Here is a 13,013-nt window from a genome sequence, read left to right on the forward strand (position 1 = left end):
TTCGATAAACAAATCTTCGATCATGTCGTCTTTCGATAAAATATTTCAAAATTAGTTACTTTTTTTTTTGTTAAATTAGACTAAACTTTTCTTTGTTTAAATTCCATTGCTAAATAATACCTCTTGATAACACGCATTATATATCAAAATATATTATTTTGCGAGATTGTTATTCTAGAAATATATTTTAACAATTTTTTTAAAAAAATGTTTTATCAAGAATATAATATTTATATTTTTCATATAAAAATTAAGATATATTTTGAAAAAGAAATAATGAAAGTACATTCAATTGATATTTTCAACTTCATTTAAATCATATATTATAAATATAAAAAAATATAAGGAGAGCAAAGTGAGAGAAGAATAAAAATAGAATAAAATTGTGAAATCAAAACCATTTTTAGATACTACAAATAAAATTATATAAACTATAATTATATAAACAAGAAGAGGAAATAATAGAAAAAAGATAGAAAAAGAATTGACTAATAACGCTATCTTTTGAGTATCATCAAAAACATCTCTCTAAAAACAGAGATAGTGTTGATTCTTATTCTATCTTTATTCTTCTTTTATAATTTTCTATTTCTTTTCATTTTTAGTATTCTGAAGATAGTATTTATTCACTGATTTCAGTTTTTCAGATTTTTACTCGATTTTTATCCTTCTTTTATTTACTCTTCTTATGTATGTTTATTTTATCTAAAACATTTTAAAAATAATATTAATTTCCCAATTTTTATCGTATCTCTATCCTTCTTTTAGTATTTCCTGTCTTTACCTATTTGTTCTGTAAAATTTATGCTTGAAAGATAATTACAATATCTAATTAAAATTTTAACATTTTATTTTATAAATTTAAAAAATTATTATATTCATGTGTATACATCTTTTACGTATTACGATTTATGAAAGTTTATTATTTTTTTTAAACATAGCATAATAGAATATATATATTATATATTAATACAATGTGCTATTATCATTTTTAATACTTTTGCATTGTATTATCAAAAGTTTCTATGTGTATGTAAAGGGTAGGCATGTATTTGATAAGCAGTTTTTCTATTATTAAATATCACAGGTAATAATTGGTAAGATAAATTGTCAGATAAATCGTTCAAAATATGATTTCATTTTTTCTTTACAAAACAATTATATATTGAAATAAATATAAAAAATAAGATATTATTTTATTTCTTAATATTCTTAACTATATCTTGAATCTTTTTTTTTTTAGAAAACATTTTGTAAAATATTTCAGTATGATGGAAAATCCATTAGTTGCAGTATGTCAAATGACATCAACAAATGATAAAGAAAAAAATTTACAAACTGTACGTGAACTTAGTGAAAAAGCAAAACATAGAGCAGCTTCTGTAAGTCTAAAAATGAAATTTTAATTAATTTTTAATATTGCATATATTTATATAGGCAATTTTTTTTTTTTATATATTTTGATAGATTGCATTTTTTCCTGAGGCATGTGATTATTTAGCAGATAGTAAAAAGGATACAATAGCTATGGCTCAAACTTTGAATGGATCAACAGTGACAAGTTACAAAGAAATTGCAAAAATAAATAAAATTTGGCTATCATTAGGTGGAATCCATGAAGCAGTAAGAGATTTCAATTTCATTTTATTTTTTTATATATTTATAATTTATATATTATTTATATATTATATAACTTTTTATTTAATTTATTTTAATTATATTTATAGTTGGATAATAATAGAGAACATATAAGTAATACACACATTTTAATAAATAGTGAAGGAGAAATTGTCAGTACATATCGTAAAATACATTTATTTGATATGGATAATAAAAATACTGGAGTTAGATTAATGGAATCAGATTATGTTTTACCAGGACAAAAGATTGAACCACCTATATCAACACCAATTGGTAAATTAGCACTTAGTATTGTATCCTTTTATATTTAAATTTTACAATTTTCAAATATTAAAATATTAAAACATTAAAAATTATTTCTACTTAATAATAATATTAGTGTTATGATATGCGTTTTCCTGAATTATCTTTTTCATTGAGAAATATGGGAGCAGAAATTTTAACATATCCATCAGCATTTACATACCAAACAGGTGCTGCACATTGGGAAATATTATTACGTGCAAGAGCTATAGAAACACAGTGTTATGTTGTGGCTGCAGCTCAAACTAGTATACATAATAAAAAAAGAGTGAGCTGGGGTCATGCAATGGTAAAGAATTTTATATTATATTCTAATTTTATTATGAAGTATATTTATATGAAAAAAATTTTACTAGGTTATTGATCCATGGGGATCTATTATAGCGCAATGTAGTGAAAAAACTGATATAATTTTAGCAGAAATTGATTTAAACTTATTAAAACAAATTAGACAAAATATGCCATGTGAAAATCATCGTCGAACAGATTTATATCCCAAATTAGAACCTTTATAATCTTTAATACGTATAAATTTATGTATAAATATATTTAAATGTATAATTATATTTAAAATTATATATAATTGTATTTAACATTTTATTTACTATTTAGTTTTATATAAACAAATATTCGCTCTGAGCTTAATATTGTAAATAAAGTAAAAAGAGATTGAAATGTAATAACATTTTCATAATATACACATATAAAACAAACATTCATTGTGATAAATACATTTAATAACTTATAAATATTTGTACCTTAAAAATGTAAAGATGGAAATATATTGCTACAATTGTGACATTTTTGTACATATGAAATTAAAAGTATAACAAATTACAAAGAAAATATGATTCAGATATTTTAATAAGATATAAAATAATATTTTACAGAATGTCAATAAGACATTCCTTATTTTACTAATTTAAACTATTAATTCATTTAATAATATATTAAAACTTTAATCATCTTCCCAAAATGGCACATACTATATCTATAGATATAGATGTTTATTATTTGCTACCTATAAAATATAAATTATTGTAATTGTATAATGTAAATCACATATATAAATGTGATATATTATTATTTCAAATATTTACATACTTTCACTTATATCTGTTCTTTGAGATCCTATAAGATCTGCTTCAACTCCTTGTAGTGCCCAATTATGTTCATATATTTCCAATGCTTCCCATTCTGATTTAAAAGCAGCTTTTGGATCTGGTGGCATAGACATTGCAGCACCAGATACTTGGTCTTGTAAAAGTCTAGAAGTATCAGCAGCATTACTTTCACCAAGGACAAGTGTGTAAATGGAACGCAATCCAAACACATTTAGAAAATACCAAGATGCTGATGAAACCCATGCAGCATCAAGAGTAGCTAATTCTATGCCACGTTGCAACATTGGTTTAAAACGCAATGTTAAAGGAAATGGTACCTTAGCTGAAATAGAATTATTTATATTAAATCAAGAAATTTGAATTTAAAATTATATACAAATTATATATAATATATTCATTGAACTTACTTGTAACAAAACCAGAAAACATCCAATTAATCCAACCACCTATAAGCACCATTGGTATAACATTAGTTACATTTCCTTTTAACATATCTGTCATCATATTAGGATCTGTCATTGGATTCTGTGATACTGGAGCACGTTTTTGTGTTTTAAAATATCCTGTTTCTTCATTATTAAAAAAATGTCTTCTACTAATAAATGCCATTTTTGGAATATATTGACCATTTTCCCTAAGTAATCTAGAACGTATCATCACTTGACTAAAAAATAAAAAAATAATATTAAAATTCACATTTAAAAAATTAGGTAAGAAATATTAAAATAATTTTAAAAATGTAAAATTTTTATCATATAATTACCTGTCTTGTACTTGATGAAGCTCAACCTTTTTTTGTGAAGCAAGTAGTATCGAAACATAATGTCGAATAATGCCTACGAGAAATGTAATTACAACGATAGGCAAAAATACCCAACCCCTAATGTTTGGATCTAAAATCAACTCAGCCATACCACTTGTCGCTATACCGAAATTTAGACGGAACAAAGAAGAAAGGTAAGAAAATTAAACAGATAGAAGAACATTTTACAAAGGCAAGAACATGTATTATCAATGCCAGTTATAGCAGGAGCCCCCTAGAGGACACGATATAGAAATAATGATTCATACCTCACCGATAATAAAGTATAATTAATTTATTTTTTGTAATAAATTTTCTGTAATGAAAAAATTAAATTAATTGAAATTAATTCAAAATTAAATATGTATAAATTAAAAATTGTGAATATATATAAAAATATTATTATATTAATTGTACATATATATACATATATAAATGTATATATTTGAAAAAATAATTATTATTCATTCATATGTTTATATTTGTGTGTACATTTTATCAATATTTTTATATTTTAACTGGAAATGCCATAGAAAATATTCAATATTATATTACTTAAATAGAACTACTTTTCAATTTTTACTGAAAAGAAAAGAAAACCAAAAAAGTGTATAATAGATTTTTCGATGCAATTTCCCGCCCTCGAAACAATTACCTTCATTATCGACGTGCTTGTCCGAACATGGAGCAGAATCCCGACGGAGGGCAGTGTCAATCGTTAGTACTTGCGTAGTGGTTTCGTTGAGACACCTACATTACATTCGTATAATATGATTCAGTTTCGCTAGCACTTTTACGGGGTGAGATTTGCAAAGTGTGTCTGAACATCTCGAAAAGTGCGTCGCACGTAAGTGCGAAGCGTGATATGAAATAGTGAATTGGATCGTGATTCAAATGGATAGGCGATACTAACTACACGTCATGGGATTGTGAAAGGAATCGAGAACATATAAGAAGGTGGCAGGAAGTGGGAAAAGGGCCAGGGATACAACGCTCACGCCCGGTTGTCACGACGCCATGTTTCCCCGAAGTAGTCTACCGATGTCGAGTATCCCTTTGATGATACTCTGTTTTTTCGTACTATTCGTCGCCGGCCTTGATGAATCCGGTAAGTCATAGAAATATTTTTACAAACTACCTCATGATCAATTTGAGCGCGTCGACAACTTTTTCCGCTTCTTTTGTCGAACATCTATAAAGAATATGAATGCTATAAGCAATGTAGCGGATACACGCGCGATACACTGCTGTCATCATCATCCTCACAATTGTTATCCTTCGTTCGATAATTTTTGTCTCATGTAAATATTATGGCAACAATTTTAACTTAAGCCAAATAGATAGTTGATTCTACAATTATGCATAAAATTGTATATCGTTATGCATGATTGATTAATAACATAACATAAAAAAGTATCGAATGTCTAACGTATTTTAATCGTTTCAATTATTTATCGTTCGATGTATCTTTTCTTATCGTGTATCTTTTGTTTGTTATTTGATTTGTATTTATACTAAAAAATTCAATTTTCAAATTCAATGGTATATTAATTAGTAGAAAAAGTTCAAAATCAATTTACTGTATCCATATTTCATGATTCTAGAATATAACAGTTCAACGTTAAAAAATTTATTCATAAAAATTATTTGTATTTTAATTTTTATTTAAAAATTTCTATTATAATTGAAGTTAATTTATAATCAATGATATTTTATTATTCTTATTTATTTTATTTAGCTATCTTATATATTTTCTTATTATATATTATATATTATATGTATATTTTATACTTTTATAATTATAATATATACATAGAAGTAAATAAATATATAATAATATATAATGTATGTAATATATAAATATATAATGTGAAACTCAATTAGATAAATAATTATGTATATATAATAATTATGATTATAAATTATGAATTATCAGAATTTTAAGAATAAATATATTTATTATTTATTAAAATAATAAATTTCTAATTTATTTACTTATGTACTAATATGCTTATTATTAATAATAAAAAAATATTTAATTAAAATATTTAATTAATTATATATATATTTTACGAAAATTCGTTTCCTTCAGGAAACATAATTTTGAATAATAAAAAACATTTTTTTTTATCGGACAAATATTTGAATAATATTTTTATGTTTACCAGAAATATAATCTATTTTTAAGTAGTTTATTTTATCGAATATTAAATTATATTTTTTTTGCAGAAAATAATCTTTATTTGATATAAATAATTTTATAAAAACCGGGAAAAAGTTAAATTAAAATATACTATAGAAAATTTTATTTCATAATATAATCACTAAAGTAATTTTTATAAGAAAATTTTATTTTTTGTTTAATGACTTTTATTATTTTTTTTAATGTAACGATTATCTTATTTTACATAATAAATATAATCAAACATATAACATATGATTTAAAGACGTTTAATGTAAGAAAACGTTACTGTCTATTGAGTCACCAGTGTCATCGCGATAATAACTGTTGAACTCATTAAATAAAGAATTTACGCGACATATACTTTCACGTTCTACACAAAGAGACGAAAACATAGAATGACATTATTTAAAGTTTATATTATTATAGATTATAAAATAATGCTTTTAATAATATATATAATGATATATATGATTATAATTGTTATTAAATCGCTTAGAAAAACAAAATTAAAAATAGTTTTGTATATAGTTTCGTTCAGTTGATAATTTTAATTTTGTTAAAAATTTCAATTCAATATAAATTTTTTATTCTTTATATCAAAAAATTTAAAGTAATACAACAGCATTATTTTTATTTGAATATAAGTTTATAAAATTTTACCTTTTAAATAATAAAAAAATAAACTTAATTAAATAAATAATTAAATAACAAACAGTTTAAATAATTTCACTGTCATAATTATATTTTAATGAATTAATGAACTAATTATATGATTTGTTCATGTATTAAATAAAAGATTTTTTTAATTTAAATAATGTTTTTTTAAAATTAATCAATTTGTCAATAAATTTTTATTTATTATTGTTATGTTGGTATTAATTATTCAAATATTGGTAAATTTCATATATATTTCATAAAATATCAATAAATTATTAAACAACATGAATTAAACAATTTATTAATATTACATAAATATCAAAATAAATATATGAATATATATTTTTTTATGTCCTCATGTAGTTGTTGAAAGCATAGAAACCACTGAGTCAAAAAATGAGAATCCAGCAATATTAGAAATTACAGCATCTCAAGATTTAGAAGGTATAGAGGCTGGTAGTACGCCATCATTAATATGTAAACTCAGTGTTCCTGGCCAAATATGGTGGACTAGCAATGGAAAAAATCTCACTACTATTAAAGATTTTGATTCAGGAGGACGTTTGGATATTAAACAAGCTAATAGAAATGATACAGGAGACTACAAGTGTATAGCACAAACTGTAGAAGGGGAAATATTGGAAAAGAATGTTCACATTAGAGTTATTGGTAAAGTTATTAATTATCAATTAGAGTTATTAATTATCAATTAATTATAATATTCAAAATTTATATTTATATATAATTATTTACATTTTTAATTATGAATTATTTTTATTTTAGAACCAGGTAGAATAACAACTGGAGAAGATATTAGGGTAAAAGTTATGGAATCTGCTAATTTAACATGTCACATGCATGGTTATCCATTATCTCAATTTTCTTGGTTAAAAGGAAATGATTCTGAAAGTTCAGATCACTGGAAGGATTTCACCACAATCACACAAATAAATGAAACTCTCACTATATTCACTTTAGAATTTACGAGTTTAACACGTAAAGATAACGGAACGTATATTTGTAAAGCACGTGATTACAATGGTGAAATTAGCGCTTATAGACATCTTTTTGTAATTGATGTACCAAAAGTAAGCATTGACTTCATGAAAGCTGTTGGTGCTGGAAGTATATTTTTAAATTGGACTGTAAATGATGGTAATGAGCCTATTAAAAAGTATTTTATCCAACATATGAAGAATGGAACTAATCAATATCAATATTATTCTGAACAAATCGGCGGCGGTAATTCAAGCTATGTTTTAAAAGGTTTTGAAAGTGGTACAGCATATCAGATTGGTATTAGTGCCACGAATAACGTGGGTACGTCACATGTACGATTTGATCCACGTTGGATTACTACTCTTGAAAAAGGTATTGAAATATATAATCTTAATCATATTAGTTATTTCTGAATTATTAAATAATAAATCAATTCAATTTGTTACAGATCCTATATTTGTACCAAAAGTTTCTGTTAATGGAGTTACTGAAAATTCTATTACAATAGCATGGACAGTGCCACCATTGGATTTAAAAGAACACGTTCATTATTATAATTTAATGATTACCCATGGAGATCAAAAAAGAGAAGCGGTATATCCTGCGCAACCATTTGCCGTATACGCATTTGTCGATCTTGATCCTGCTACAAAGTATAAATTTAAAATTGCCGCATGTAGCGAATATACAAAAGAATGTGGAAATTGGAGCACTGAAGTAAATGGCACTACTTTAGATGGAGGTAAAATTATTAAACTCGAAAACTCAATATTTTCTATATTTTAAAAATTTGAAATTAATAATATAATTTTAATTTCAGTGGCTAGTCCTCCTCAAAATTTATCTGTTAATTGTCGATTTGATAATATAAGTAGTTCCAGTTTTATTTCCATTTCATGGGCTCATCCAGAAAAACCTAATGGTGTTATTACTCGTTATAACATACAATTAACTGGCATTGCTAGATTTAGAAATGACATGGGTCGTTTAGATATTGATACTTGGGGACCACAGACTTGGAGTGTTTATAAAAAAAATAGTACACATTTTAATCAAATACCACCCAATACTAATTATACTGTCCGTGTTAACGGTGTAACTAGATCTCGAACACCAGGAAAGGATGCTGTTGGTAATTGTACTACACCAATTACAATACCAGATAGAGATAGTTTAAATATGCGATCGTGGCGAAAAATCGAAAATCAGGGTAAACAACTGTTTAAATTGTATCTTCCTCGTATCACAGAACGAAATGGTCCTATATGTTGTTATCGAGTTTATCTAGTAAAATTAGCACCACAAAAAAGTGTTACTGATTTACCACCACCTGAGGAAATTAATGTATATTCATATCAGTATGCTCATAATTCACCTTCTGGTGGTGCTTATATTGCCGAAATATTCGACAGTGATCGATTGATATCCGAAATTTTCCTTGGCGATGGTGAATCATTCAATGATAGTAATATGTGCAATAAATGTATTGGACTTCGTCCAAAAGCTGCTCCACCTGTACATTTTGTTCCTGAAGTTTCAATAACCACATCAGCATTTAATACAACACCTGTTATTACTACAACATCATTAACATCGACTACAACTCCCACTCCAACAACATCCATTGTTACTACTCAAAGGATAGAAACAACCATTACAAATCTAATAGATAATAATCATACAGAATCTGTAGAAAGAAAAAAAAGAGAAAATATTCAGAAAACAAAAAGCGAAGATGGATCTTTTGAACAATTACTTAGCGCACAGGATGGTTTCTTAGATGAAAAATCAAATTATACGGGTTTCATCGAAGTTATTGGTATTTTAATATTTCCAAATAAGTATATATTTATATTGAAAGTTTAAAATACTTTTTATTATAAAAGTTTTTTTTTTTTTTTTTTTTTTTTTTTTTTTTTTTTTTTTTTTTTTTAGTGCTTGGAAACCAAGATCAGCTTTTGCCTGCCTATAGTAACTATTTTAATCTTCTCTATGGAGGATTAGATCCTGTGACTATGATATCAACGGAAGTGACCACACTCAGTGTAATTCTACAACTTTCTATTGCTCTTATACTGATTATCATCATTCTTCTTATTGCACTTTGTGTATTACATAGATACACAAAGCGTGCTCAACAAAGAGGAGAAGAAATTATAACTCTGAGAAATAGTTTCAGGTAATATTTTCATTGAAAAGATATATTATATATATTATATAATATAATATAATAAACATTTTAATCTTGATAGGCATTTATGCAGAAGTCTTAGAGGAAGGCATCAATTAGTAGCAGCAAGTCCTCCAGATATGCCTCCTATCCCTAAAAGTGAATTGCTTCAAGCATATCTTGAACGACACCGAGATTCTGATTATGGTTTCCAACACGAATTCGAACTATTACCAGATAGATTTACAGATCGTACAACAAGAGCTTCAGAAGCACGCGAAAATTTATATAAAAATCGTTATCCTGATATAAAATGTTATGATCAGACTAGAGTAAGACTTGCGCAAATGGATGGAATTTGTGGTTCTGATTATATAAACGCAAATTTTGTATTAGGATACAAAGAACGCAAGAAATTTATATGCGCTCAAGGTCCAATGGAAAATACTGTTTGTGATTACTGGAGAATGATTTGGGAACAACATCTTGAACTGATACTTATGTTAACAAATCTCGAAGAGTATTCGAAAACAAAATGTGCAAAATATTGGCCGGACAAAGGTGAAACCAAAAATTTTGGCGATATTACTGTTGAACATGTTCGAGAAAGAGCTTACTCGGATTATGTTGTTCGTGAATTAAAAATGACACGATTAGGAGAACGAGACGCACGCACTATTATTCAATATCATTTCTTAGTTTGGAAAGATTTCATGGCACCAGAACATCCTCATGCAATCCTCAGATTCATTAAAAGAGTTAATGAAGCTTATTCGTTGGAAAAAGGTCCAATATTGGTACATTGTAGTGCAGGTGTCGGACGAACGGGAACATTAGTCGCATTAGATTCTTTATTACAACAACTTGCAGAAGAGGGTCAAGTTTCGATTTTCAATACAGTATGTGATTTAAGACATCAAAGAAATTTTTTAGTGCAATCATTGAAACAATATATTTTCATTTATCGCGCATTAATGGAAATGGCACAATATGGTGATACAGAAATTCCAGCATCGCAGCTTAAAAATAATGTTGCAAAATTAAGACAAAGAGATAATGGTAAAGAAAAATGTAGAATGGAAGAAGAATATGATGTAAGTAGAAAATTCTGGTAAAAGATTTAGTTATATTAAAAAAAAAAATTAATGTTAATCAAAGAAAGTTATATATTTTGTTTTTGATATTTGTAGAAAATTAACTCTGTATTAGAAGACAGAAAATCATTTTCCGTTGGTGGAGGAGAAGAAAATAAAAGCAAAAATAGAAGTGAACTAATAATACCATATGATAGAAATCGAGTAATTCTTACACCCGTTCCGGGTAGAGAACATTCAACATATATAAATGCATCTTTTATTGAAGGCTATGACAATTCCGAATCGTTTGTCATTACTCAAGATCCATTGGATACTACAATAGCAGATTTCTGGCGAATGATTTCAGAACAATGTATCTCTACAATAGTAATGTTATCCGATGTAAGCATTTATTTCTTACGTTTTTTAATTATTTTTTATGATATTATAAATTTTGAACTCGTTGCGTAAGTACTATATATGGTACGCAACTTTTTCATAACATTAAAAAAAAATTATACTTATAATAATTAGAGTCGGACGAAAAATATTGTTGAGTCTCCGATTTTAAATGAATGTGTTATAATAATAACATCATTATTCAAATTGTAACATAAAAATTTATTTTAGTTAAATGAAGGTCCAAGAAAATGTCCACGTTATTGGCCTGACGAAGAAACTGCATATGATCATATAAGAGTTAGATATATTCAAAGTGAGAGCTGTCCGTATTATACTCGCCGTGAATTCTGTGTTTCTAATACAAAAACAGATGAAAGTGTTGTTGTAACACAATATCAATATCATGGATGGCCAACAGTAGAAGGAGAAGTACCTGAAGTAACTCGTGGTCTCATTGAACTCGTAAACCAAACGCTTACAAACGATACAGAATCAAGCGGTTCGCTAGTTGTGCATTGCAGCTATGGATCTGATAGGAGTTCTATGTTCGTTGCTCTTAGTATATTGGTCCAACAATTGAGAACTGAAAAACGCGTAGATATATTTACAACAACAAAGAAATTACGTTCACAAAGACATGGCATGATTAGCACTTTTGTACGTATTTCAAATTTAATAGTCAATCTTTTTTCTTTCTTTCTTTCTTTTTTTTTTTTTTTTTTTATAAAAAAAGTAAGTAAAATAATTATATAAATGATATTTTTATTTAATATTTCTAGGCACAATACGAATTTTTACATCGTGCTATTGTGAATTATTCAGATCTTCATAATTTAGCCGATGATGAACCAACTTCTTAATGTTGCGGAATAAAATATTGAAATGTCTCAATAATGTTTGGTGAATATGTGCGTAAAAACAACGTACAAAAAGTGTTTGGAGATGTATTCGAATGCTCAAAAACCTATATTGGGCCAACCAAAGAGATTACTAATATATTGGTGAAATAAATACATCATGAAATTAAACTGAAATATATATGTGTATAAGCAATTATCGATCTTTGAGAATTTTTATACACAAACTATCGAAGAGAATTATGTGTATACATTTATTCATACCACAAGGAATAAACAGTAAACATTTCATATTGACGAATTCATAGGATTAAACTAAACATACGATTGATTTGATATACAAATGAATTTAACCAATTATTGGTTAATTGTTATAAAGTGCAGTACAGTGAAGACATTCGTGATATCATGGTCTCAACAACATTGTGAATCTATTTCAATGACTTATTTTTATTGATAAAATTGAAAAAAAAAAAAAACACGAAATAGTGTATTTAAACATTTTTGTGATTGAACATGGAACATATGAAGAAAGCATTGACGCAACAAAGTAAGTGCGTTTTTATTAACAAATATGACTATTCGATGGACTACTGAAAATAATTAAGCGTATTTATAAAACATAAATATTTTGACAAAATAAACCATATAACTTACCAATCTAATAATTGATCGTATTTTTATATTAATAATAGTTACATTTCAAACTTTATAACATACATATTATATTGTAATAATAAAATTATAATTTATAGAAACTTTTTGTATTATATTCATAAGAACAATTTATGTATTTT

General features: G+C 26.1%; 3 protein-coding genes across 4 annotated transcripts; 2 read left to right on the forward strand and 1 right to left on the reverse strand.

Moving 5' to 3' along the window:
• The first annotated feature begins 522 nt into the window (after positions 1 to 522).
• Positions 523 to 2,743, forward strand: LOC413852 (nitrilase and fragile histidine triad fusion protein NitFhit). 2 transcript variants are annotated; one of them, XM_397291.7, is made up of 6 exons: positions 523 to 1,087; positions 1,244 to 1,382; positions 1,468 to 1,623; positions 1,728 to 1,934; positions 2,021 to 2,233; positions 2,301 to 2,743. In XM_397291.7, exons 1-6 carry the CDS (start codon positions 1,047 to 1,049, stop codon positions 2,457 to 2,459), a joined length of 915 nt encoding a protein of 304 aa, XP_397291.2. In that variant the 5' UTR covers positions 523 to 1,046; the 3' UTR covers positions 2,460 to 2,743. The 2 variants fall into 2 exon arrangements, with proteins under 2 accessions (XP_397291.2, XP_016772429.1); XM_016916940.2 differs by having other exon boundaries at positions 1,079 to 1,097.
• Positions 2,664 to 4,108, reverse strand: LOC551505 (ER membrane protein complex subunit 3). The gene is made up of 4 exons (XM_623899.6): positions 3,832 to 4,108; positions 3,476 to 3,732; positions 3,049 to 3,390; positions 2,664 to 2,965 (listed from the first exon to the last, which is right to left on the reverse strand). Exons 1-4 carry the CDS (start codon positions 3,978 to 3,980, stop codon positions 2,955 to 2,957), a joined length of 759 nt encoding a protein of 252 aa, XP_623902.1. The 5' UTR covers positions 3,981 to 4,108; the 3' UTR covers positions 2,664 to 2,954.
• A 400-nt stretch (positions 4,109 to 4,508) lies between these two features.
• Positions 4,509 to 12,695, forward strand: LOC725118 (tyrosine-protein phosphatase 69D). The gene is made up of 10 exons (XM_026445710.1): positions 4,509 to 4,978; positions 7,076 to 7,381; positions 7,496 to 8,083; positions 8,160 to 8,453; positions 8,532 to 9,530; positions 9,647 to 9,890; positions 9,964 to 10,975; positions 11,072 to 11,359; positions 11,588 to 12,016; positions 12,139 to 12,695. The coding sequence occupies exons 1-10, from the start codon at positions 4,888 to 4,890 to the stop codon at positions 12,217 to 12,219; spliced, it is 4,332 nt and encodes a 1,443-aa protein (XP_026301495.1). The 5' UTR covers positions 4,509 to 4,887; the 3' UTR covers positions 12,220 to 12,695.
• The last annotated feature ends 318 nt before the right edge of the window (positions 12,696 to 13,013 follow it).

The sequence above is a fragment of the Apis mellifera genome, linkage group LG16, assembly GCF_003254395.2.
Source record: "Apis mellifera strain DH4 linkage group LG16, Amel_HAv3.1, whole genome shotgun sequence".
Lineage (NCBI taxonomy): Eukaryota > Metazoa > Arthropoda > Insecta > Hymenoptera > Apidae > Apis > Apis mellifera.

What these genes read in the sequence shown, in the direction of transcription:
- LOC413852 (XM_397291.7), top strand. Translation starts at nt 1,047, where the DNA reads ATGTATTTGATAAGCAGTTTTTCTATTATTAAATATCACAG. An exon ending in CAAAACATAGAGCAGCTTCT is followed by an intron (nt 1,383 to 1,467) that starts GTAAGTCTAAAA and finishes ATATTTTGATAG; the next exon opens with ATTGCATTTTTTCCTGAGGC. An exon ending in TAGGTGGAATCCATGAAGCA is followed by an intron (nt 1,624 to 1,727) that starts GTAAGAGATTTC and finishes TTATATTTATAG; the next exon opens with TTGGATAATAATAGAGAACA.
- LOC551505 (XM_623899.6), bottom strand. Translation starts at nt 3,980, where the DNA reads ATGGCTGAGTTGATTTTAGATCCAAACATTAGGGGTTGGGTATTTTTG. An exon ending in CTTCATCAAGTACAAGACAG is followed by an intron (nt 3,733 to 3,831) that starts GTAATTATATGA and finishes TTTATTTTTTAG; the next exon opens with TCAAGTGATGATACGTTCTA. An exon ending in GTTTTCTGGTTTTGTTACAA is followed by an intron (nt 3,391 to 3,475) that starts GTAAGTTCAATG and finishes ATTCTATTTCAG; the next exon opens with CTAAGGTACCATTTCCTTTA.
- LOC725118 (XM_026445710.1), top strand. Translation starts at nt 4,888, where the DNA reads ATGTTTCCCCGAAGTAGTCTACCGATGTCGAGTATCCCTTTGATGATA. An exon ending in TGTTCACATTAGAGTTATTG is followed by an intron (nt 7,382 to 7,495) that starts GTAAAGTTATTA and finishes TTTTTATTTTAG; the next exon opens with AACCAGGTAGAATAACAACT. An exon ending in GGGTTTCATCGAAGTTATTG is followed by an intron (nt 9,531 to 9,646) that starts GTATTTTAATAT and finishes TTTTTTTTTTAG; the next exon opens with TGCTTGGAAACCAAGATCAG.